This window comes from Abramis brama (assembly GCF_963993115.1).
Source record: "Abramis brama genome assembly, chromosome: 5".
Taxonomy (NCBI): Eukaryota; Metazoa; Chordata; class Actinopteri; order Cypriniformes; family Leuciscidae; genus Abramis; species Abramis brama.
The window spans coordinates 24,475,505-24,502,749 of NC_139967.1; the positions used below are offsets into that span (position 1 = coordinate 24,475,505).

The window sequence follows — 27,245 nt, forward strand, 5'->3', positions numbered from 1 at the left end:
TCAAAATAAGTAGTATTAAACAAACTTGCTGGCAGCGCTATATCAAACCGTTTCAGCAATTTCTAATGTAACTAGCGTTTATAGTTATTGTTCAAATTAACGTTACCTGTAGCCTATATTTTCTAGGTTTCACTTACCAGATTTAAATATCAGCAGCAAGACATGTTCATGAGTTTGTGTTAGCCTATTCCATTTCTAATCGATTTTAGTCTTTGCTGTAGGGATGGAATCAGGAGATTCTCTGTCACGGTGGCTGAACTCTGATATTTTCATCGTGTTTGTGGTGTTGCTGTTGCTCCTATTACTGGTCATCTTTGCTGTATGCTGGCTCATGAAAAGACATCGCACACAGAGATCAACAGAGTATTAAAACATACACAAACTCATATGCCTTCACACAGATAGGCTATTGTTTACTATAAACCAGTGGCGGAGCTAGGGGGTGGCCAGGGGTGGCCATGGCCACCCTTGGTCTAAGCTTGGCCACTTTGGCCACCCCTCTCACAACTGCTGTTTCTGTCTCTTTTTTTATTGACAAAAATCGCGTTTTTTAAAACGCTGAACCGTCTCTTTAAGACCACAAAAAAACGTGTGACTTTTCAGACGCACACTCCAACTTCACCTCAGCGCCAGGCGCAAGTCAAACGAGTGCAGAAATTTGCAAGTGCTGAATGAGCTTCAGCAGAACATCAGACAGTGATAAGCACATAGTAGGCTAAATATAGAGTCAATCTCAACTGGTGGGTTGCAAGACCGTTTTGAGGAAGTCGAATAGTGTGCAGTCAACAACAAACGTAATTCTCTTTTTTTCTGATGCTATTTTTATTTTAGAAAATGTGTGTGAAAGCTTGTGACACTTCTGTCAGATGCTGAGAAAAGCGCGTTGTCCTTATTCAGTTGGCTATCTTCGGTAAGATGAGATGTTGTCAGGCCAAATGTCAGTAAAACTAACTAACTTTCCTGTCATACGGCTGACAGCCGTTGTACTGTGCTTGCGGTACGCACATCACGTGCAAATGCGGCGTGCTGTAGCCGTAGTTCTGTCGTCAATTAACTCATGAATCAAAAAGGCGATTAAAGCTGTCAAAACTGCATGCATGTATTTGTTATACATGTGTCACATGTGTCTGGATTAAAATATTCTGCTATGTGAGATCACAATATAAGGCACAAATGGATATGTAATGTTTTAATGTCCAAATAAATGTGAGCACTGTGCATTTGTACTAGAAGATAGGCATTCATTTTGCGTTCATTTGTAAAGGACAAACAAAAATGGATAATTTTTAAATCCATAAAATAACTTAATTTTACATTCTGGCAACATTACATTATGAAAAACATAACATTTTACATTATGTGCTGTTGACTTCCGCCTTGTTCACATTCTTGCACATGGGGATTCAAAAGACAACTTTTGTTTTCCTTTTTAATTTATGTATGATAGAACTGTTGCAATTATTTATTTTGACAACTAATATAGAAAGTTAAACTTTTTTTTTTGACAAACTCAGAATTGGTTGAAGAGTTCATTGATTATATAAAACGCATTGAAGGTTCAATAATCTTTGGACTACAGTATTATCTGCATGTTATCTCATCCATGAAGATGCAACAATGTAGAACAAGCTATTAGAGATTTTGAGAACCAGAACCAAGCTAACAGAGCAAGTTGAACTTTAGCTATAGTGTGTGCCCTTTTATTACTATTTAATTAATTTTAATATGAGGTGGTGGGTAATAATAAAAAAATATATAAAATTCACTCAGTATTCCATGATTCCTAATTCACTACTATCTCAATTACAATTAAGTACAAATTAACTTTATTCAGTTGTGTAGGCACTAAAACAGTCCAATACATTATAGTCAAATTATTTTTTATGATAAAATAATTAAGATTTCTGTGCCACCCCAGACTGGTTGCTGGCCCTTGCCTGGCCACCCCTATGAAAAAATCCTGGCTCCGCCACTGCAGATCGGGTCGCGTTTCTGTAGTTCTAATCAAGGTTATTTTCGTAAACGAAAACTGAAACTTTAAGACTAAAACTATTGGTCAAAAAACATTTTCGTAAACTGAAATAAAATAGAAATTTCAACATTAATGAAAAACTAAAACTAAACAAAACTAACAACAGCATTTTTGTCTCAGTGCATGCATTGTTTTAGTTTGACAGGGTCGGCACTAGCTTAGCTTAGCACAATGAATGGAATCCTTTGTTGCCAGCTAGCATGTCCTGAGTAAAAGTGATAAAAACAAACAAAAAAAACCACATAATTACTTCTTGTGGCCTGCGTATTCACAACGAGTACAAATAGCGATGCAGATTAACACTAGGCGATTTCTTAGGCAGATATTGACTTGGGACTATATTATGGGGAAGCACAGGCGAAGCATGGCTACTTAGGCGAAGCACAGCTACTTGGGCGCAGACATATCACGCAACACATGAAATCCCACGACGAACAACACGCGTGATCTGCACCGAGTGTCTTCGCTTTTGGATTATTTTTTTTGAGAAGTTACAGCTACAGTTACAGCAAACATGGTAATTATCTGCGTAGCAAAAGGTTGTGAGAACAAGCAAAGGACATACACGAATGTAATGTTTCACAGAATTCCATCGAATGTGGAACTGAGAAATAAATGGCTAGCTGCTCTGGAGATCTGTACTTCAACACCTCTCTACAAAATCAAACAGTATCATGTTTGCAAAGAGCATTTTGCACCGGAGGACTAAGTTACTTTGAAAAAATGGAATATGGGCCCAGAAAGACGGTACTACGTCTGAAACATACGGCTGTCCCCATCCCATCTATTTTCAAAGCACAGGCAGAACAAAGTGCACATGTAAGTTGTCTTTTATTACTCTTCCTTATGTTAATCTGTGTCTTTATTCGGTTGTAAGATAGATGCTGAGAAGCTGTATATAGACTACGGTTCAAATAACGTTAGCCTCCTCTAGTATAACCTCACGTTGAATTCAACCTGTTTAGCATGAACAACCAAACTAAAATAAAAATCGCTGTTATCGTTACCTGTAAAATGAAATGACTGAGGGCTAAGTTAGCTATATTTCTCTCACCGAGTTAGGCTCAGGAGTTTTAGTATAACTACTATTCGAGGAGAAGGCTACAAGCAGTTTACTATACATGTGTCATGTTTAAAATAATCACTTACTCTGTGGACAGCTGTCCATTTGGTCCATTCGGCGTGGGGCGTTTTTTCCAGTTCACTTTATCACACCGGAAAAAAAAATCGAGTACTGCCGGATGGATCAGCACCGTGAAATCCTCGGTAGCTGTGACACAACTGCGGGCACGCTCATCTTGATCTGACACGTTGAGCCTGGTTATCGATGGCAGTAACTTGTCCCACTCGCCACAGCACAGACACTCTATTTCAGTCGGCATATTCCCCCACATTCACACCACCAGTTCGTGTTGGCTCTCATCCTCACGTCCTCGGGCTGTTGAGCGATCGCAACCTCCGCCTGTCGTTCTATTTCCACTAATTTTCTGTAAACTCTTGTGTATGGTTCTGGCTCACACAAAATCAGCCATGTTCATCGCCATTCATGTACTGTAGGGAAAATAGCCAGGCAGCTACTATTCACTATTCTAATAGGTATGTTGACGGAAGTCGTGGGATTTCATGTGTTGCGTGATATGTCTGCACCCAAGTAGCTGTGCTTCGCTTCGCCTAAGTAGCCGTGCTTCGCCTGTGCTTCCCCATAATATAGTCCCAAGTCAATATCTTCCTAAGAAATCACATAGTGTTAATCTGCATCGCTATTTGTACTCGTTGTGAATACGCAGGCCACAAGAAGTAATTAAGTGGGTTTTTTTATTTTTTTTTATCACTTTTACTTTCAGGACATGCTAGCTGGCAACAAAGGATTCCATTCATTGTGCTAAGCTAAGCTAGCGCCGACCCTGTCAAACTAAAACAATGCATGCACTGAGACAAAAATGCATTTACCCACCTATCTAAATGTATGAAAGAATGTGAATAAGCCCTATTTCAAAAAACGGTGGAGTGTTCCTTTAACTCAAATGGTTCTACCTTCTTTCCTCCAACGCTGGCCCTGACTCCACCCATTACTCTCTCTCTGTCTCTCGCGGTCACGCACGCGAGGGGGATGGGGGAGGGGGGTATGGTACGACCGTTTGATTGACGAACTCACTGTCCAATGATTCTAGGTGGTCTTGGAAATGATTGGCTGGAGTTTTTCGAGTCCTGCCCGTTCCACAGATTATTAAATTGCTTAATTTTCATTTCAGTGCTTCTAACTCAGTGGCTGTAAGTGGATTAGGAATAGGATTTCAAGTGATTTTGAAAAAATGGACAAAAAAGATAATCACATATAGGCCTACCCCACCTTTAATTCCAGGTATAAGCAGTGGCGGAGCCAGGATTTTTTCATAGGGGTGGCCAGGCAAGGGCCAGCAACCAGTCTGGGGTGGCATAGAAATCTTAATTATTTTATCATAAAAAATAATTTGACTATAATGTATTGGACTGTTTTAGTGCCTACACAACTGAATAAAGTTAATTTGTACTTAATTGTAATTGAGATAGTAGTGAATTAGGAATCACGGAATACTGAGTGAATTTTATATTTTTTTTATTATTACCCACCACCTCATATTAATTAAATAGTAATAAAAGGGCACACACTATAGCTAAAGTTCAACTTGCTCTGTTAGCTTGGTTCTGGTTCTCAAAATCTCTAATAGCTTGTTCTACATTGTTGCATCTTCATGGATGAGATAACATGCAGATAATACTGTAGTCCAAAGATTATTGAACCTTCAATGCATTTTATATAATCAATGAACTCTTCAACCAATTCTGAGTTTGTCAAAAAATGTTTTTAACTTTCTATATAAGTTCTATCATACAGTTTCTATCAACAGTTCTATCATACCTAAATTAAAAAGGAAAACAAAAGTTGTCTTTTGAATCCCCATGTGCAAGAATGTGAACAAGACGGAAGTCAACAGCACATTATGTAAAATGTTATGTTTTTCATAATGTAATGTTGCCAGAATGTAAAATTAAAATTATCCATTTTTGTTTGTCCTTTACAAATGAACGCAAAATGAATGCCTATCTTCTAGTACAAATGCACAGTGCTCACATTTATTTGGACATTAAAACATTACATATCCATTTGTGCCTCATATTGTGATCTCACATAGCAGAATATTTTAATCCAGACATATGTGACACATGTATAACAAATACATGCATGCAGTTTTGACAGCTTTAATCGCCTTTTTGATTCATGAGTTAATTGACGACAGAACTACGGCTACAGCACGCCGCATTTGCACGTGATGTGCGTACCGCAAGCACAGTACAACGGCTGTCAGCCGTATGACAGGAAAGTTAGTTAGTTTTACTGACATTTGGCCTGACAACATCTCATCTTACCGAAGATAGCCAACTGAATAAGGACAACGCGCTTTTCTCAGCATCTGACAGAAGTGTCACAAGCTTTCACACACATTTTCTAAAATAAAAGTAGCATCAGAAAAAAAGAGAATTACGTTTGTTGTTGACTGCACACTATTCGACTTCCTCAAAACGGTCTTGCAACCCACCAGTTGAGATTGACTCTATATTTACTATGTGCATATCACTGTCTGATGTTCTGCTGAAGCTCATTCAGCACTTGCAAATTTCCGCACTCGTTTGACTTGCGCCTGGCGCTGAGAAGTTGGAGTGTGCGTCTGAAAAGTCACACGTTTTTTGTGGTCTTAAAGAGACGGTTCAGCGTTTTAAAAAACGCGTTTTTTGTCAATAAAAAAAGAGACAGAAACAGCAGTTGTGAGAGGGGTGGCCAAAGGGGTGGCCATGGCCACCCCTGGCCACCCCCTAGCTCCGCTACTGCTATAAACACAGTATTAATCCCACTTCACCTTGTCTCACGGGTGCTCATTCCTGTTCCTGGTGATCCTGCAGAGTTCAGTTCTGCCTACTGGTCCAACACATCCGTTTTTTAATTATCAAGTGTTCATGAAGATCTTAATTAGATAGCCTAGTTATAGATAACTGGAGTTAAACTTTGATGGAAGGTAGATCTTCAGGAACAGGATTGAGCACCCCTGCTATTTAATTCTTGCTGACATTATGATTGACCTTGCTCTCTTCTTCTTAAGGAAAATGGCTGAAATAGAGATTACTCCAGTTGATGCTGCAGACTTGGGGAACTCAGCCAGATTCACCCTGAAGATTGTGACTGAGCAGACACATGCAACAGAGCTTGTGGAGATGTTAACTCGTAGAAGTTGCTCTGTTGAGGTTTCAGATTGCCATAGTAAACCCTCTGGCTCTGCTGTTGAAGATGATGACAACGATCAAGATTACACTGATGCGTTACAGAATATATAAATCATTGTGTAGTTTAGGATATATATATTTTTTAATCACAGCATTTAGTTTTCTTGAATGAATTCAATTATAAATATAGAACTATGTAAACAAGTGAATTTGTTATTTTGTGTGCAACAAGAACATGGACTGAAAGAGATATGAATCACTTTTTTTTATTTTATTATTGGACACACAAGTTCACTCATAGGCTCCAGCAATCCCAAAACCCTACACAGGACAAGCGGTTTGGAGATTGGATGGATAAATCTGGGCTACTCAGTCTAAATGCTTCATACATTGGCAGGGCCGTCGCTAGTGTGGTGAAAGGTGGTGACAATTATAGGGGCCCCCACAAAATCCAGCAGTTATACTATAGGCCCCTGTTGTATGAATAATTCTACTATTTATATTAGTTGTATGCCTGAGATTTAAATGAAAACCACAAAAACATGCAATTTGGTTAAATATGTTTTTCCAAATATCTGCTTCTCTTACCTTCCTAAAAATGCTTTAGTCCGATCTAAAGTATTTATTAACATCAAATGGACCCAATAAAATTGCAAGTCCCACCCCAGCTCGTGAACAGAACCAATCAGAGTTGAGGCGGCAGCTGCCTGATATGAACTTGGTGGAAGAGCAGGACTGACTGAAAAATGTCGGGGGAAAGAGGTTAGAGGTCAATTTGCATTGAATAGAAAGAATAAGAGGTTCAAAGTTCAGTTTTTATCTTTTTTTCTGATCTTTACATATAATTATACCTAAGTATTTAACTTTGGATTTGACTGGAATGTCACATATTTTATCATCAGTGGAATGTTTAATAGATAAAAGTTCACATTTGTGAATATTAAGAACTAAACCAGAAGAAGATGAAAAGAGATCAATTATATTTAAGGCTACAGAAACTTGATCTTTATTTTTCAGAAACAGTGTTGTATCATCAGCCAGTTGGCTTATTGATGATTGGTTTGCAACAGAGGTACCTTTCAAATTACTAGTTTAAATGTGGATGGCTAATAATTGCATAGGAAGCAGAAAAAGATACGGCGATATTGCCTTGACGGATGACTCTATATTAAATCTATGAGTAGTACCATGCTGTAATTTAATTGAAGCATTGGCATTATTGTACAAAGTTTGAATTGCATTGATAAAGTTGGGGCCAAAACCAAAAATATTCAAAGATTTAAGAATAAAAGGAAACTCAACAGAATCAAATGCTTTATAAAAATCAAGAAAAAACAAGAAACCGTCATCAGGGATCAGATCAGAGTAATCTAAAATATCAAGAACAAGCCTAATATTATTTGAAATAAGTCTTTCATGAAACTGAAAGTCATCATTATCTAAAACACATTTAATTACTTTAGTAAAAAATCATGGCTAGTATTTTTTAATCATTATTTAATAAGCTTATAGGTCGCCAATTTTCAAGTTGAGCAGAAAAATTTTGGTCCTTTTGAGGTTTAGGGATCAAATTTATAACACCCTGAGTCATAGAGCTTGGGAGAGGTCTGTTGGAAAGTTTTCTTTCATCGAAGCAGAGACCAGGAGACAGTTGGGATCGCGTTCAACAGAAGTAATTCTTTATTGAGAACTCCGCTGTACGTGACTGCAGTACTTCCAACATTATCTAACTAAACGCTCGTTTCCACTGAGCGGTACGGTACGGAACGGTACGCATTTATTTGCGTTTCCACTATCAAAAGTTGTGAATGGTACCAAAATGCCGAACCGTACCATACCACTTTTTAGGTACCCTTCCATTGGGGTACCTAGCACAGTGGAACGGTACTAAAAGGTGGAGCTAGACTCACTGCAGGACGTTGATTGGTTGACAGGGAATCGTCACTTGCGCGTGCCACAAGGGGAATGACAACATAAGAAGCGCCATTTTTTAATATACAGTTTAATATAATACTACTGTTACTGTATCACGAAATGTAATTTTAAGAGTTTTTCAGGCGAGAATGTAGTTGTTTAAAGCTCAAATCTGTGGTTTATTTATAAAGATGATTTTTTTTCCCCCGGTTGTGAGATCCATGCGGTCAGCGGGCGCTCGGCGCTCATGTTTCCCGGCTGGATGAGCCTTTCCTCGGCTAGTTCTTCTGACGTTCGCCGCTGACGGTAGTGGTTAAACATGAGAGATAATTTGTCTTGTGTAGACCTAACGGGCGATCTTTGGTCTCGTGAATATATAATTCGTTCCCTGTCAATCGTTTTGGCTAAGGGCTAAGTTTAGTTTCATATTAACGTTATAGGCTATTTGTATTTAACTTTACTGTTGTAATGTTAGACTAGAGCGCTGCATTTGGATATTTGACTGAATTGTTTGCTTTATGTCTTATTGTATAGCTTCTTGTACCTTTTACTTAAACTTTTATATTGGCTATTATTGATAAAACTGAAATTTTACAAAAAGAAATATGGTTTCTTGTCATTTTTTTATTACAAGATTATCACTGATGTTTATTGCAACATTTATACAAATGCATATATTGCCTGAAATATGTTGAATTTTTTTTTATTTAAACGAAAAGAGGTAACGTTAGGGTTGTTTTAAATTTCGTTTTGTTATAAATAGAATAACGAATAACGTGCAGTGAATAATCAATATGCGTTGCGCATGAACCACATTTGTGTCCCTATAATGTTTAATTTATTTAAAACGAAAATAAAATTATATTTATTTATATATGAAAACGAAAAGAGGCAGAGTGGTGTTTTATAACATATTACGTTTTATTGTTGCTTAAAATGTACATACAGAGTAACAGAGATAACCGGAGTAGCAGAGATGTAGCATGTAGGAGTCGCACATGGCAAGTACAAACTTTGCGTACTTGATATTGAGAAAAGCCTAATGTCGGCGCTTGTCTTCTTGTGACAAACATGTCGAGGAGCAAGAACAAGATCTGCTGTATGTCATCCATTGTAGTTTACTATGTTCTTCTTCGCGCAAAAATGACGTTGATCGAAACACCACGCCTAAGGGTACTGTTGGCAGTGGAAACGCTAGCCAGATCATGGATAACAGACCCGAACCGTACCGTACTGTCCCGTACCGTACCGTACTGCTCAGTGGAAACGAGCCATAAGGGAACTTTATATGGTATCTTATAGGCATTTTAGGAGGAGGGACTTTTGAAGGTGGAGACAAATTCAAACAAAGCATGTAACAGGTTTAGGTAACACCCTAGACTGAGGGTCTGGCCAATCCTAATTCAATCAGCATAAGGCTCCAAGAGCCATTTGGGTCCGAAAGCCATTTGCAGAACAAAAGGTGAGATTCTCAGTGAATCATTCGTGTGCTAATCCAATCAGCCTGACGGTATCACCCATACCTTCACATGATCACAGAGACAAAAGCACAGCTGTACATTGAGCTTACTGGTCAGGAAATGCATAAGGACAAAGGGTGAGGGAGAGAATCTCAGAAATTGACTCATTTAGAGAAACAGGACTGGCCGGAATCTCTTGATATAATCACCATAACCGCTGCTAAACTTTCTCAGTCTATATTGGAATCTAAATTAAAACCTCAAATGCTAAAATCAGAATTCTTCACCATGATGTTTATGTAAGGAAGCATATCTGAAATAGATTCTTTAAATTTGAAATTCCACAGTCCCCCGTTTGAGAGTTCTTAAAAACTCTCACAAAATACAAATTTAGACACTTAAAAGTTCATTCTTGTAACTTGAAAAAAGTAACAGGCACATATAACTTATTCTGTGTTGTGTCCTTGATTTACATGAGTGTCATAGTTCTTCTCAAAACCATAACTGTTGACATAAAATGTCGTATAAACTACATGATTACACAGAAAAACATGTAGCATAAGAGTGGAAGTCTTGGAAGTCCATGGCGCCTGAATTGCTGTGAAGTCTGTTTCCTGTAGAGTCCATTTCGCACGTAGAGTCGCTCTGATGACTTTTCCCTCATGAGGCTTGTTCATGGAAATCTGAGGTGATGCTTTCCACCGCTTGCGAAGACATCATGGCATACACACATACCTGTAACACAAGAAAACAAAGAAACGGCAGAACAGCAATATTCATGCATAGACTTCATTCTTCCATAAGTTATTTGATCGTATAGTGGTTTTAAGTCTAACTTTTATCAAAGTACACTTAAAAGTTCATTCTTGTAACTTGAAAAAGTTACAGGCACAAGCATGATCTGTGTTGTTCATCTGTAATTGCATGCTGACACAGAAACATAACATGCAATTAGGGTCCGTGAAGTCTTTACGAGTAGTAGTCTTTTCTGGTTGAAAACTGTTATTTCCTTGTGCTGGACGTGAGTCATTTGTTGGTTGACACACTTGATATTAACAGGTTTCTGAACCATGAAGAGTTATCTTCAGTCATATGTTGTAAAGATCAAGAATGTCTTGTAGTTTGTTCAAGTTCTCTGATGGATAACTGAAGTTCCCGTAGGTCTCTGCGTTGTGTATTTTTTCTTTTTCTTTTGTGATAGTTCGTTCAGCAGTTGTCGTCTTGAGGTTGTGGCTTCATATGCAGGTGTGACGGTCGTTGCATATGGGTCTCGGGACAAGTGTTTATCTGCACAGAGTAAGAAAGAAAACAAGAGACGACAGAGCAGTATTTCTTCAAACACTAGGGTTGTAGCAGTATTTGTTTAAATACGGGTTGTATCGTTTTCAGAGTCTGCTTTTGTTGTTTCATTCTTTCCCTATTTCTTAATTTATTTGACACCTATGGACCAGTGAGGTGGGGATAAGAGGGGGATGAGGAAATCTTCACCACAAGGTTTTGCCCCCGATGCCTGTTGCACTTCGGTTCTTCCCTGGGCTCCGCACTGGTCTGTGTGTCCTATTCTGTCCCTGTTGTGTGCACACTGTACAGTGTGTGAGAAAATTGGCACATTTCCATTCTCCAGTGAAACATCAGTCTTAATAGACATCATATAATACAGCATGGGGGTCTGACTGGAATATTTCTGTGGTATAACATTTAAGGCTGTGAGTATACTGAATGTCCCCCAAAAAAAGGCTGTGACAGTCAATAAGTCTTTCATCTTTGTTGTTAGTTACTGGGGAGATTAAGCAATCACAGCCCAAATGGTTAACACCTCAAAAAGCTTACCCACGAGTCCAATGACGAGGGGAGGGGCTGCTTCAGAGTAGCAAGCAAGTTTAGTAAAAGCTGCATAACATTGTTAACTTGTCTTAAGTTATTTTAGTTTTTTCTACATTCTTTTCCAAAATGTCCCTGCTTGCCACAGTAAGAACAACTGGCTTCTCTAAGACTTTTGCGTTTCTGTTTCTCTGAATTGACCTTAAAGGATGCTGCTGCAATTTTTACTCTTGCCTTGACATCAGAGTCTCTTTCCCAAGTAGCTAACTTGTCCAAGTTGTTTTGCACGGTTCTACTGGACCATGTTAATTCTAAGTAAGGCAATGCATTTTTATGTTCTGACAGAAGACCCTGAAACCATGCGCGAACTAGGGGACCATTATCACCTAGCACCTTCTCTGAAGTGTCAGCAATTCCACTGTACGCTGCAGCTGACTGACAGAATCGTTCTGTGTACTCACAAACAGTTTCACCCTTCTTCTGAACACAATTGGTAATTTTCGACCAAGTTGTTTTGGGTCCTAAGATATTCTTTAGGATTTTCAAAACACCTTCTCTCAAATCGCCTTTACTGGCATGTTGTAGTTCGGAAGTAACAGCAGACTCAAAATTGTTGAATTCAGATTCAGTTAGAATTTGTGACATCAGCTGTGTGACTTCTGGCAACGACATGTCGTAAAGACGCATTTTACTGATTAATGCTCTTCTAAATTCAGAAAAACTTGTGCGTGCTGAGGGTAAACTCTGGGATAGTCTATCTATATCCTTAGGACCTAAAGCTGTGTTGACTGCTTGTATTGGGGTTGCAGATGGAACTGGTGCATCAACCTCTTTTCCCCTATTCTGAGCCTTTTGTCTAGCTCCGCACACTTCAACTGCATTTACATCTGCATTGACATTGTCATCTATTCTATCAAAAGACTGTAAATCAGGATAGCTTTCATCTGACTGTTGGTTTTCTGAGTCACATTTGGTTGAGGCCTTGAGGCCCACCGTTTTCTTGAGAGAGAACACTTGAGTGTGCAATTGTTTGTTCTGTTCTTTTAACTTAGCAATACACTGAGCTTGTTCTTGTACAATGGATAAGCTAAATTCTCTGTGACAAAAGATAATACCTTTCACATTTTTCTTCCTGATACATGCACCCAACACTTTCTTGCAATCTTCAATTGACCATACTTTGTCTGCATCAATGCCAAATTTCTTTGTTAAATTCAATCTGACTGGCTCAGTCACGATGGAGTCCATGTGCTCTGATAACAAAGACTTGAATTCACTATCTGTCCATAAAGGTGTAATCAGTCTAGTACTTTTCCTAAACATTTTGTGAATTTCTATGTTACCACACAAACAAACACTAAACTTCTCTGATCAACAGAGGGTACACGTTAACACAGATCAACTATTGTTAACCTTCCTTGCCCAGAGCAAAGGATAACACAAATTACTAGCACTTTACGCTAAAACTTCCCTGCCTGACAAGAACAGAGGATCAATTTCATCTCTAAAAGACTTTAGAGGATAACTTAGTGTTGGAAACTCAGAATCGACAACCAGGAGACTTGGTTCTTTCTTCAGCAAGGATTCTTTATTGAGAACACGAGCTGTCGGTAGCTGTAGTCATCAAGTCTAACTGAGTTCTATACAGTATAGTTTTTATACATTTACAAGGAGGAGGGACTTTTGGAGGTGGAGACAACTCAAAACAAAGCAGAGGGATGATTTGATTCAATCAAGAATCAGCATAACACTATCATTCAAATGATCCAATCAGCCTGACAGTATCACCCATACCTTCACATGATCATAGCTTAACTTGGGACCATGACACTGTTCCGGATACAAAGGTTAATGTCCGCCACCTGGGCTGCTTGACTTAATCTTCTTTGAAATATCATCATCTATACCTCACATGCTAAAATCAGTAACCTCATTTAAACATTTAATAAATTTGTTATTCCACAGGTCCCTTATGCAGGCTTTCTAAATATACTTGGAGAAGAAATGGAGAAAGAAAATTTGAGAATTTCTTATAGAACTCTGTGGTCAAACCATCATTTCCAGGAAATGTATTAAGTTTCAGCTTGTCGATCGCCTCAGAAATATCTTTCATATGAATAGGAGATTCACACAGACTTTTGCCAATTTCAGCAATTTTTGAAATACGGTCTGAGTCAAGAGAATTAAAAAATAAATCTAAATTTTGTTGAGAGTGTCTAGAATGATAAAGATTTTTATAAAATTCTTCACAATACTTAGAAATATCTTTATGATCTTTTAAAACCACTCCATTTATGTTAAGACTGTTTATAGAATTGAGATGATTACGCTGTTTCTCTAATCTAAAAAAATAATTGGATTTTTTTTCTCCCTCTTCCATCCATCTCCTTCTTGAACAAACAAAAGCACCCTTTGCTTTACATATAATACAAGTCTAATGAGTTCTGAAGTTCAGCCATTTCTAATTTCTGGACAACTGATACATTTTAAAAGGGGATGCAGGAGAGACAGACAATACTTTTGATAATGTTAAGTTCCTCTAATTTGTCTTGCTTGGCTTTTTGAGATCCAACTTTGAATAACATTAACCTAATATTGTATTTTAATAGCTCCCGATTAGAACCAAAGTTATTCTCAGCTTGAGCTTTATTAAAAAAAAAGAAAGAAGAATTTTAGAAATTACAGACTGATAAGTTTCCTCATCCTCTAATAAAGCAGAGTTTAGTTTCCAATATGAACTGTATGTTCTTGAGTAAGATGGGTTATCAAAAGACAGAATAATAGACTTATGATTGGACAGTGGAGAAGGCAAAATTTCAACCTTATTGATGTAATCAGATAAAGAGTCAGATATTAACCAGAAGTCAATCCTAGACCTCAATGAACCAGAGCTACCAGGTAAATTGTGAAGCATGAGGATGTTTTTCCCTCCAAATGTCAGTCAGACCAAAACGGGAAATCAATTGGCCTGATGATCCATTAGATTTTCTAGGTGGTGATCTATCCAAAGAGCTGTTTATAGTTTGGTTAAAGTATCCACCCAAAATAATAAGCAAATTAGAATATTCCGATTTAAAATAGTCTAAATATGTTTCTATCGAATTAAACAATTTTAAGTTATTTGTTGCCGTGTTAAATCCATAAATGTTACCCAGGACAAAGATACAATCATTTAAGGTAACTAATAAAAAAAGAAAGTGACCTTCAGGATCAGAGATTGTCTCTATTATTTTACCCTTGTGCTTTAAAGTTAAGACTCCTGCTGAAAGTTTAGAACCATATGAAGAAAACAACTCATCACCCCATTGTGATTTCCAAAACTTAAAATCGCTAGAGTTTGCATGAGACTCTTGTATAAAACAAAAATCAGAGCTAAGAGATTTAGCATACAGAAAAATAGCTTTACGTTTGACGTCATTACGTAACCCTCGTGCGTTAATTGAGCAAACAGAAAGTTTAGGAAACATTAGAACAATATGACACCAGAACTGTAATAAGTCAGTCCATGACATCCTGTAAATGAAAAAATTACTCCTAAATAAGGTTGGGGTCATTCGAGAGAAAAAATAACACCAACCGCAGATGCACCTCAAATTAACTTTCCCAAGTCTGTTAAAGGTACAATATGTAATTTTATTTTGCTTTAAAAATAGCATATGTTATACATTTTTATATAATATATATAATATATGTTATATTTTTTTTTTAGTTGTGTACTTACATTATCCCGACTGTTTCCAACAACTTCCAAACCAGAAGAAATTTGTAATGTAATTCGAAGACACGTAGCGTTTCTTTATTTCCGTTTTGTCGCCGTCAATGGCGTCATATCCGCGTTCTCCCTGGTTTCCGCTCGTACTGCCATAGTAACCAGAGCCCTCTGATAGTAACCAAGGCGACAGACGTGGACAACTGTGTAGTTCGTAATGTCTATCTGCACGCTGTTGTTGTTTCGTTCAAACATTATGGACCATGGCAAGCAGACTTTGGATAAAAAAGGAGAACTAAAACGAGAATCAATATCAGCGCTGTGTTTTCGAGATGCCTTGAGCTCCACGTCTGAGACTTCGACCACTCCTACATGTACTTTATTAAACAGGTGAGCACATTTACATAAAACTAATCAATGTTATATAGTTCAACAATGATAATGTCAGGTTTGGCATAGACGAAGCAGACAGAATGGTAAGTTAAATGCTTTAATTTGCAGAATGGATCGGTACAGCGAAACAGGTGAGTAAACAGTAAGTTGAATTTCAGATGATAGCTTAACTGAAGTGTAACCAAGTCTCTCTCTCTCTCTTTCTCTTGCAGATGATGATGAAGGAGTTCCTTAGAAGACGGAATGGTGACTGGCTGAGAAGATCGGGATCGAAGGTAGGTATACAGGTAAGTATGGCAGAGAGTCTGTGTCATGTATAGACGAGATCAGACAATGACTGAATGTTTGTAGCAGGTATATATGGGTGAACTGATGATGAGGTCCAGGTGACGGTGATTAGTAATCAGGTGACAATGAGCGTGTGAATGACTGAGTGGGCGGAGTGAGGGAATGAGTGGAAGGAGATGGTGATGGAATCCTGACAGATAAAATGTTAGAATATGATCTGTATGTTATTCTAATGTTGATCTAGATTACTGCTAGTCTCATACAGACAAACTAACACATAGAATAACATAAATTTCAACACATTCAAATGCAGTTTAGTGTGCTAGTGTAATGTTAGACCAAGTGAAACAGCGCTGCATTACCTCACAAGTTTAATTTGTCTAATAAACTGACCTGTGAGTAGTAATTCTGCGTGTAGTTCGGTAGAATGAAATGTCCATATTCCTTTTATATCCGCGGGACTCGCGTCGCGTGTGGAGTTGATAGCTGTCTCTTAGCAATCCCGAACTGCTTCATATCACAGTCATGATAAAAACATTGATGTATTTACTCATCCATAGATCGGTCAGCTTGACGTTGACGACAAGATCCATAATTCTTAGCAAATGTTGCATCATCAAACTACACCTTTGTTATTGTAAGAGGTTAGCGGCGAAGAAAATTACATATTGTATGTTTAATCTTTCAATAAGCATTTTGAAGATTGAGAACTGTTACTTAAAGAGCAACTTGCAGGTTGGACACCCCTATATAGCATAGTGTATGTTGATGATAAAACAATTAGATTTTCATAACTGGAGCAATATATAACTATGCCATTAACGATATTTTGACATAAATTGTGATAAAATAACTTCCGCATCTATAAAGCACTAACCGGAAGTGACGATGGGCGAGGGAGTTCGATCAAGTTGAAGCTCAGGTTACAATGGATGTGAATGAAGAAACCGAGTTCTCCGAAGTCGACGAGCATGCCTATGATGGCCCACAGGCCTATAATTATGAGCCTCCTAGGCGAGATAGAGGCCAGGGGGAGATTAGGGGGAGGAACAATGGGCAGAGGAGAGAAGTAGAGTTGTGGTGTCAAGAAAACCAGTGGCGAATAGGGCAAGTGACTTGGTGAGTTAATGCAAGTTAGCACCGTGGCTAACGCTGGTTCATCTACTGTAGGGCTAGTACCTTGGTGTTATGCAATAAATCTGCTTTAGCAAACATACGTTCGACCTTGTTCTTGATTAAACATCCATTTATATTGTCTTAATTTAAGCCAGCAACGTTTTGTCTTCTCATATTCTACAACCTACGATTTTAACGCTGAGACAGTGATTATGCAGTCCATCCAAGCTGGTTAGCACTAGCTACATTGACTAATGACCATGCCATAACAACATAAATAAATAATGACAGTACCTAAGCTACAATAACAGTCTAACAATCATATCTGTATAAAAATCCAGTAAGTTACGCGGTTTTGCCTGCAAGAGGGAGGGAGAGAGGGGCAGAAAGGCAAGGGTCTCTCTGATGGCTTTTTGTTGGCTAGGTGCTTGTGCGGACATTGTGAGTCTATGGCGTCGGCGGTGGACAGCATGTGTTGTTGAGAGGTGGATGCCTATTGGGCCGTAGTTGAGGGTTTAGTTACGGCCACGGATATTACCTGCCTGACGCTCCATCCCGGCTTTGATACGTGTTGCCTCAACCCGTTTTCGCTGCAGGTAGCATACCTCAACTTCAGGCAGGAGCATGGCCCTCTCCAAGTCAACAGACCAGAGTATGTTTAGACGAAGTTATAACACCATTATTATATTATTATACACCTAATCTATTACAGTTGTCAGTTTTCTACACAAATAACAAACTTAAGAATGTGCATTATTGATGCTGAGGGTTTAGCAGATTTTCAAACTCAGATGTGCATACATACTTGAGGCTCTACAATTAACGTTACCATTATGGAATAGAATAACAGAAAATGTTACATCAAATACTTCTATCACTTGATTGTAGTGACTATAACAGGATTGTTAATATCATGATTGCCCCCTTCATTGCTCTAGGCAATTCCGATACACAGCCTACAGGCAGGTGGTCCGATGGGCATATGGGTTTCTGGGCAGGGAGATCAGGAAGGCGATACCTGCTTGTGTTGTGGTCGCAATCAGGAGGCAGTTTCCAGAGGAAGGAGGAACATACAGAGGCTTCCAATGGCCCCATATCGGAGGCAATCAATAAATATGTATTTTTGTACAAAATGAACACAAAATCACACAAACTGTCTTAGTGTATAAAATGTTTTTCTAATTTCATTGACAGTAATTAGGACTTAAAACGTGAATGACGTTCAAGATGGTGGCCGACTGCCTCATCCTTGGCGATTTTGTGATGCGTGGAAAGAGGGGCAGGTGCAGCTGAGGACAGGATGGCGCTGTCTTCTTTGAGGGCCTGTGGTGACCTTATATATCCCTCTCTCAGGGAGACCATCAGGGCCGATGCATATTCTTGATGAGGGAAACAAATATTGAGATCACATTCAGTTAACTAGTTAATTCATTGAGTCACCTAAAAAAATTATCATTAGAAACTGATCATGAAACTGCTCACCGTATGATGGTTTCTCTTTTATGCCACCCTTACGAAACCAGGGGTAACGGACTGCATAGCGCGCCTCACCATTGTTCGTTCGAGCTACGTTTCTGTCTCCATTGTTATTGAAGTGGAGGGCCGCTAAGAGAAGTCTGTAGGAAAAATGGTACACTTGAGTATTGATGTTTGTTGCTCAAACCATTCAGTCTGAGTCCCCACACTAACCATTTCAGGCTTTACCTGAACAGCTAAGATGAAAATAGATTAATGTTGTTAGTTGCACAACATCACATAGTCAGTGGTCACAACACATGCACAGCCACAACACTACAGTCCAGTATGAAATGTCTTCTTTCTACCATTAGAAGTAATTTGTAAATGTTTGTGCCACATACAGCTAATGATACATACAAGTTACACTACCTGATGAACGTTGCAGACATTTGATGTTGCACTGTGACCCACGATGAAGGACTAATGGTTCAGTATTGTGTAGAGAGAAGCCCTCTGTATCTTCAAAATCTACAGTGCTAGGTGCATCTATCCCTTCATTACTGGCTGCACTCTCTGCCAAAATCTGAAAACACGGCAAAATCACACAATAAAATAGGATACAAGCTTAGTTACCAACTGGATCAGTAATAAATCAGTAAATAAAAAAGATATAAAACCAAAGCAACTCTGACATGTCAAAACCTCCATTCAAACACATTACTAAAAGCATTTTAGAATTTGATCATTTGAAACATGGCAAGTCCCCTCTGACATGGATAAATGGCTTTCAAATAAATGCCTTCTGTACAATTGTGGTTTGTTTGCACAACCAGCATTATAATGTCCCAGGGAGCTACAACAATTCGGGCGGGAGGAACAGTTTGAATTGAAATGCGGGGGAAACGGGAGAGTTGGGCTAGCTGCCTGCCAATAGCTATAGCATTGTGCAAACTACTAAATTCATGTCAGAAGGCAGACAATTACGACAACCTGTCCTAAAGTTCAGTCTCTCTCCCTCTCTCTGTATTATTATACTAAAACATTACGAAATCACACAAATTAAGAGTTAAAATAATTAAAATAATTAAAAGTAAGACTTACTCTGCTAAGTGCTCGTTTTCGTTGCACAGAATGTCTGCTAACGTTAGTGCTAACGTTAGCACCCTATGGTCCTCCAGTCCCGCCCGCGCCACAAACGACCGAGTGTGTGGTGACAGACGCGACAGTGAAGTCTGCTCTCTTCACCTGCACAAAACGCACCCAAGAACGAAAAGCCTTGTTTTTCCTAGAAGGAAAATGATGGACACGATGTCCCGACAGGCTGGAATTTGTGCAACCAGCACAAACACAATAATTTACCATTATGGCTTCTCTAAAACTCGGATCTAAAACTTTCTCTGTCTCTCACTACTGCTCTAACTACATCTACATCCACAATGAGAGAGCTGAACGCGAGCTCTTATTTACCTCGCCCTACGTCATATGATGCGTTGCTATAGCGGGAAAGGCGTATTCCAGAGCCTAGCACATTTTCATCAAAATTTCTACATCAAATTAGATTTCATTAGTAATTTCTACATATGTGTTTTTAAAAAACCTCTTCAGACAATATCAAGTATTAATTCAGTTATAAATTCAACCTGAACATTGCTCTTTAAGTCAGAAACATGACAAAAAAAGGCAGAACAGTAGCTACCACTAGCAACATCGTCAAATTCAAATAATTCAACGAACTCCGTGTCTTGCAAATTAAGTTCTTTGCCATCAACGTACTTTGGACCAACGAAGTAAGCACGGTGTCCTTGCTGACGTCCTCTCTCAACTAGTGGCCAAAGTTTGTTACGCTGCACACGATCCTCGGGGGACAAGTTTTCTGCGAAACGCAAGTGGTGCGTAGCAAGATAAGGAGAGTTCTTTGCGGCTTTCCAGAGAGCATCCCGAAAATAACGCATTGTGAACTGAAGAATAATTCCGCAAGGTTTTTTATTGACCCCGTCGGTCCTCACTCTTCCCAAACGATGTAGGCCTACCACATCAGTTAACTCGTGAGATTTACCAGCAAAAGCTGGGACAACAGCCTCGCATATATCCAGAACTTTCTGCCTGATGTTTTCTCCTGGTTGTTCGGGTAAACCGTGAAGCCGCAGATTCCATCTCCTTTTGTATCTGGAGAGATCCTGTAGTTTATTCTCCAATTCACAGATTCATCCTTCAGCATTTGTCACTCGCTTATCAACTCGCTCCACATTCCCCTTAACATCTTTAATTTCTTCTGCCAGAAATTCGACTGATACCTTCACTTCTTCGATGCCTTTATCGAGGATGTCGGCTCTTTCATGTTATTATCATCATGGCTAAAGGGGAATGCAGATCTTCATCATCATCATCATCATCATCATCATTCTTGCCTTTTTTGCGCGATGGTTCCTTTATCGGAGTTTCAGGTAGAGTTGACGCGTTGTTACATTTTTGGAGAGGTGCACGTCAGGGTACGCTGAAGGGTACGTGCGCTACACACAGCCTACGACGTAGCTACGGCGTGAGTTCGACGCAGAAGTATAAATAGGCCTTAAGGCCTAACTAACGAAAATCTAAATAAAAGGATAGGCCTAATTCACGACAACGAACACAGAATAAAAAAAAGAATAAGTAACAGAACAGACCCCTAAATGATCAAAAAGAGCTTTCAAGTATAAATTATTAAACGAGATGCACTTTAAATTACATGTTTAAAGGCAATTGGTCACGGACTGATTCAGTCACACTGTCAGCTTCACACCGCCATTTTCCCCTCTCTCCTTTTTATTATCGGTGCGCACCACAATCGACCAAATGATTACGTGGTCAAAATTCCTGTCTTTTTACACTATTGTAAATAGAGTTCAAAAATTGACACGAGAAACGACACATTGCATTAGGCTATGCACCTGACCTGCCGGCTGATGATGTATTTATTACATCAAGAAAACACGAATACAACACACTGCACTTGGATGTATACATTTATTAGATGTATTTAATAATATTACCAGTTCCATATTATCTTTATTAAAAAATAAGACAATAAATGATTTTATTTTTTAAATTTGACTGCATTCTTGTCAATTTCTTAATGTTTACTTTTTGATTTATTAATTATAACAGACTGATGGGGGACAAAAACATTATTTTGCTGTTACTTTTTTTAAAATTGTATTTTTTTAATTAAAAAATTAAAATTTTATTAAAATTGTTTTATTATTATTTAACAATTTCTTGCTTTTTGTTAGTTTTTATTAGTTGTAATTTCTATATAAACATTTAACTTTTAAAATAAAGGTTTTACAACAACATCACCATCTTCTGTTATATGTGGGCCTCCATGCTCATCTATTTACAGTATATGATATTGGTGAAGGGTGGTGGGGGCCCACAACAACATTTTTTCAGGGGGCCCCGAATCCTCTAGCTACATTGGTATGCAGTATCTGTAACTTGAACATGACAAAATGAGGTTGTAAAATGTACAATGTTACATATTGCTGGAGGATTTAATTGGCTATCAATACACATACACAATCAAGCTAATGTATTCAATTAGATTAGGGTTCAATGACATTGGTGAAGATCAGGAAATGTAAAATATGTGAAACAATTCGTCTGTGCAGAATTTCAACTGGAATTTTGTCAGCCTTTGGGTTTTTTTTTTTTTTTTTTGCTTTTCAGAGGATTGTACAGCAGGTTTTGGCAGGTCTTTTTTTTCCACTCTTTTCTGAAGATTAAGTGTAAAAACAAAAACAGTTATCTAATCTGGCTTTTTAGATATTATTAACCATAACAAATTAGTAAACAAACTTACTAATTAGTAACTTACTTTGCTGCTGTCCACTTTTCTGGTGAGGGAAAAAAAAATAAAAGTGTTATCAGCATGTTAATCAAATAAAGTTTTTGAGTTCTTGAATGTTAAAACTGACTTCTTTTTTTTTAAATGCACACGCTAATGTGCATGCACCCACATGTAAACATGCATTAATGTAGAAAATGGAAACTTTTAAGTGAGTAAAGTTATGTAATTGTAACAAACAAAATTAAGCTGAGAAAAAAAAGCAATATTCATGTAATGCTGATGAAATGCAAACATACTTGTGATTTCAACCACTTAACGGCATCGTCATAAGCTTTTTTATTACGTTCACACTCTAGTAGTCCTTTATCCTCAAAGAACAGACAGTCCACTACAAGTGTGTTCTCTCTTTCCACAAATTTACTGCTGTCTGACACAATGCACTCAGGGTCAAATGTGTGATGAAGCACCACTAAAATGGCTGGCTTATTGTCTAGAAAGTAAGAAAGAGTAGATAACTGTCAGTTATCCAGTATATGTAACCATTTTACATGAAGGAATGAAATGCAACATCTTCTGTAAACCATTTCTTACCTGTAATGTCTCTGACTGTAGCGTCAATGTCAGTACCAGTGCGTGAAACAATTGGAAAGAAAACTAAAGTAATAGCCTCGTCAGAATATCTGTCATTTGCCTCTTTTAACTTGATTGATTGACCAATCTTTCCAATTTTGTGCCTGAATATATTGGGAATGTCTTTGACACTGTCAGGAGCTTTCGTTGTATATCTAACTAGAGAAAAAACATGATAGGGATACAGGTTAATGGATTAAAGCAACTGCAAATTGAATCCAACACAACTGCATTTAAACTATTGTGTTATTGTGTATATAATTGTGAAGTTTAAAAGCTTCTAAATTTCTTCAAACTTTTATTATAACTTGATAGTTATATAACAGGTCAAACAAACTGCTGTGTTGAATTCGTTATTTCAATTGGCACTGAATGTTGTTATTATTAGCCTTAAATGGGATAGTTCACCCAAAAATGATAATTCTGTTATTTAAGGCTAATTTCACTAAAAAGACGAAGAAAGTTTTGCTGTTTTTCAATAAAATAAGTAACTAGAAGAATAACAGTGAAGTAAACAGTAAAACTGTTTGCACTACAGTACAAACGGTATTTATGATTACAATAATTAATTAAAATAATATGATATGATAATACATAGCAACATCAAGAAGTATATTGAACAGTTTTTGCACATCTATAGTTTTTATCTGCACATTCAAGTTTAAAATGGCTCATATTAGCACAAAGTGAAATAAACCGTGAACAGCATAATATGCATGTGCAAAGCTGAGTTCAATCAGCGACATTATGCCAAAATAAGAAATTAACCCTTGTACATCAATTAAAAAAAGTTACACATAGGTCCATAGTGGACAAAAATGTCTTTGTCAAAAAACTTAAGCTTGGAAGCACAGACTTATGTTTGGTCTCATTTTAAAGAAGACCCTTGGCAGATTGTTACTGAAGTAAAAAAAAAAAAAAATGTAATAAGTGAAACCAAAATATAACCTTTATTTAAACAGGAAATGTCCCATTGAGACACGTCTCTTTTACAAGGGAGTCCTGTAATAATCACAAAATTTAAGTTATATAGGTTTAAGTTTATGAAAATGAGTTTTGAACATTATTTTATATTTTATATTATATGTTTTATATGTCTTCCTGATCGGACATATTCACACTAGGGCCATATCGAGTTTGTACGATAGGTAGGCCTACGACATGTGCTGATACTATAGCCTAGCGCTGTTTAATGAGTTTGAGATGTAGTGCTTTCCTCAGTGCATATTTTACATGTCACATATATTCTTCATCTGTAAATGTTAGAAACTCGTGCAAATATTTCCATTTTGTTGTCAGGAATGAATCTCCACTAAACTTGACAGATTTCCATGACCGAGCGCCACCGCGCGCATGCGCGAAAAACAGACTGAGCACAATAAAGAGCGCAATAATTCTAACAAAAATGGAGGAAAATCGGCCAAACATATCAGCCAAAAACATCGACATCATATATCAGCCGTTGGCTGCCCTGATTTCTAAATATCGGCATCGGCCAGAGAAAAACCCATATCGGTCAACCTCTAGTTAATATCTAAAAAAATTACCTTTCAGTAAGATTTTGTTTGGGCGCAGTACCACATTTTCCCCACTGGATGCCAGCAAAACTCCACTGGTGTACACAATGGTTGGATTTGTTTTTTGTTATCTCTCTCAAATACTACAAACGAACACGTGTCAGGCACACATATTTTTTTTATTCCACATTTTATAGTTAAATGGCCCTGGGATTAAAAAAATGCAGTTTTAATGGGTTTCAATGCGGACATTTTTGTCCAAAAGGTGCAGAGAGGAACTATTTTGTGGACCTACACTGTAAAAAATTATATGATCAACAAGTTATGACAACATTTGACAACTTATCAAAATAAGTTAAGCAATAACTTTTTTTTATGTTTTTATGTTTTTTATGTTTTTTTAGGTCAGTTTAATGTAGGCTAATTTAAGTTGAAATGACTTAAACATCCAAGTTGATTGTACTTAAAAATTATAGGCAACAACTTTTTTTTTTTTTTACAGTGTAGTGCAAAAAAATATTTTTTAAAGGAAATGGGGGTGAAATAGTAAAATTACAATAAAAATATACACCTGTGCCAAATTTTATGCAGTTAACATTAAAGGTGCTCTAAGCGATGAGAGTGTTTTTTAGGCCGAAACATTTTTTGTCACATACAGCAAACATCTCCTCACTATCCGCTAGATGCCTGTCCCCTGAACACACTGTAAAAAAACGCGGTCTCTGTAGACAGGCCAGGCTGCACAAATGGCAACAAAAACAAACTGGCCCAACCTGGACCACGAAACATAACAAACAGTGTTCCAACCAATAACTGACAAGAATGATGTGGGGGTGGGGTTGGGGGGTTAGTGCGTGCACATGAAGGGGGGTGTGGGGAGTGAAGGAGAGAGAAGCATGAAGAGGGAAGTTAGCTAGAGGAGAGATGTCCTAGACAACGACTAACATTAGAGTTATATTCTCTTGAATTTTGATATGGCCGACACACAACCAAAGAGACATTCCGATGAACAAATAGCAAAGAAGATGGAAAAGGAGAAGGAACGCGCAAAGTCCCGAAAAGCATGGAAGGGAGGGTGAGGGGACGGGATGAGGAGGAGGAGGGAGGGTTGAGCTAGCTTCCGTTTTGTTTGACAATACTTCGAACGGCAACAAGAAGTGACCCAACATCGCTTAAAGTACCTTTAACAAAGGCAAAGTGATCAAAAAAGTGATAAAGTTCCCTTGGCCTTTGGAATTAAAATAGCCCCACATCATCACATAGCCCTCACCATACCTAGAGATTGGCATGGAGTACTTTCCATAAGATCATCTCTCAATGTAAATCAAACCAGCTATTAGGCTAACTGAAATAAAACCATGCCAATCTCTAGGTATGGTGAGGGCTATGTGATGATGTGGGGCTATTTTAATTCCAAAGGCCAAGGGAACTTTATCAGGATGCATAGTATCCTGGATCCATGAAGTAACTGGCCTTTAAAAATAAAAATCTGCCTGCCTCTATGGGAATTTAACATAGGGGTGTCCAGACTTATGCACCCTGTATTTTAAGGAAGAACATTTATTTATTTACGATACATTATTCATTCACAAAGAAAATTGGTGTCCTTAAATGTTGGATTTTTCCTAATTTTTTTAATTAAGGCATAGTTCAATTTCCAAAAGATGATTTTTTATTCCTCTTTTTAGTCAACTTTAGCATGGGTGTCTAAACTTATGCATAGCACTGTAAATAACTAGCTATAAAAACTAGCTTGAAATAAAACACAAACTGCTACACCCTTATACTTGTCAAATCAATAATGACCGTTTGAAACTTTAACCTTTAACTTTTTCAGAGCTCTTTCGCAAGCCCTTTTGCGCTGCATCGTTACATTCCAGCGGGCATTGTGTCATTCTGCCAAACAACATTTTTTTTCACAGGCCTACATTTTAAAGAACATGAACATAAGTAAATATTTTTTTTATTTTGGATGAACTGTCCCTTTTAAGCTAGGCTTCTTAAAAGATTGGATAGTTACTCATTGTTATACAAAATGTCGTGACTTACTAGTCTTCGGCATTGTGTTTTTCTGAAGTGTAGAGATGGAAAACGTTCGCTGCTGAAAGAAAATGCGACATTAATCAGCACAGTGGTTTGGATTTTGTATATGTCGCGGTTAAACACCAATAAAGGCCTATACAGTTTCTTATAGAAAGGCCTGTGATTAAAGCGAGTCTGACAGATTATCTAGCCAAGGCTGCTCGTTTGCATTCGGCAAACGTTACTTCTCTCACCTGCTTGTTCTGTTGAATGTTGTTGTTCATAAAAATCTTGAAGGGTAGGTAGCCTAATTGATATTTCACCACTATAGCCTAACGCTGAAAACGTCCGGTGAATGCTTTGGCAGAATGTGAAAGTGAAAGTGACTTTAAAACCAACGTCATACATTTGAAGTGACACAACCAAACTAAGGTAGCCTACCAGACCGGAGTATGCTAAGACTAAGAAAAATAAAGAAAACGAGATACAGGCTATTATAAACATCGTAATTGCCTTAAGGGGATACGAAAAATGATCGCGGCTAAAAGACACTGAGACAGTATCAGCACAATTGTTGTTTTTTTATTTAGTTTTTTATTTTGTCTGTCGCTTCTAAATTGCAAACCCATAATAACAGTAATAAACCTTATAAAAGGACGGTGGCAAAATCGATTCTGATGGGTTAGCATAGCCTTATTGTTTGTATTCAAATGATCATATTCTGCAAACGTTACATTTCTCGTAGGCTACCTTGTTTGTCCTGCTTAATAGGCCTTGTTGTTCATTGAAATCTTGAAGGGTG

At 37.8% G+C, this 27,245-nt stretch overlaps 2 protein-coding genes across 3 annotated transcripts; one reads left to right on the forward strand and one right to left on the reverse strand.

Moving 5' to 3' along the window:
• The first annotated feature begins 114 nt into the window (after positions 1-114).
• Positions 115-8,823, forward strand: LOC311083029 (uncharacterized protein). The gene is made up of 2 exons (XM_084114278.1): positions 115-363; positions 6,169-8,823. Exons 1-2 carry the CDS (start codon positions 224-226, stop codon positions 6,398-6,400), a joined length of 372 nt encoding a protein of 123 aa, XP_083970404.1. The 5' UTR covers positions 115-223; the 3' UTR covers positions 6,401-8,823.
• A 9,323-nt stretch (positions 8,824-18,146) lies between these two features.
• On the reverse strand, positions 18,147-26,830 carry LOC311082859 (uncharacterized protein). 2 transcript variants are annotated; one of them, XM_084114023.1, is made up of 9 exons: positions 26,698-26,830; positions 26,471-26,522; positions 22,866-23,063; positions 22,571-22,764; positions 22,302-22,320; positions 19,550-22,199; positions 18,878-19,031; positions 18,473-18,606; positions 18,147-18,369 (listed from the first exon to the last, which is right to left on the reverse strand). In XM_084114023.1, the coding sequence occupies exons 1-6, from the start codon at positions 26,725-26,727 to the stop codon at positions 22,150-22,152; spliced, it is 543 nt and encodes a 180-aa protein (XP_083970149.1). In that variant the 5' UTR covers positions 26,728-26,830; the 3' UTR covers positions 18,147-18,369; positions 18,473-18,606; positions 18,878-19,031; positions 19,550-22,149. The 2 variants fall into 2 exon arrangements, with proteins under 2 accessions (XP_083970149.1, XP_083970150.1); XM_084114024.1 differs by having other exon boundaries at positions 26,471-26,519; positions 26,698-26,827.
• Positions 26,831-27,245: the final 415 nt, after the last annotated feature.

Coding starts and splice junctions, on each gene's coding strand:
- LOC311082859 (XM_084114023.1), bottom strand. CDS start 26,727: ATGAACAACAACATTCAACAGAACAAGCAG. Junction 23,064..26,470: donor AAACACAATGCCGAAGACTA/GTAAGTCACGAC, acceptor TTTTTTCTCTAG/TTAGATATACAACGAAAGCT. Junction 22,765..22,865: donor TACAGTCAGAGACATTACAG/GTAAGAAATGGT, acceptor CTTACTTTCTAG/ACAATAAGCCAGCCATTTTA.
- LOC311083029 (XM_084114278.1), top strand. CDS start 224: ATGGAATCAGGAGATTCTCTGTCACGGTGGCTGAACTCTGATATTTTC. Junction 364..6,168: donor CGCACACAGAGATCAACAGA/GTATTAAAACAT, acceptor CTTCTTCTTAAG/GAAAATGGCTGAAATAGAGA.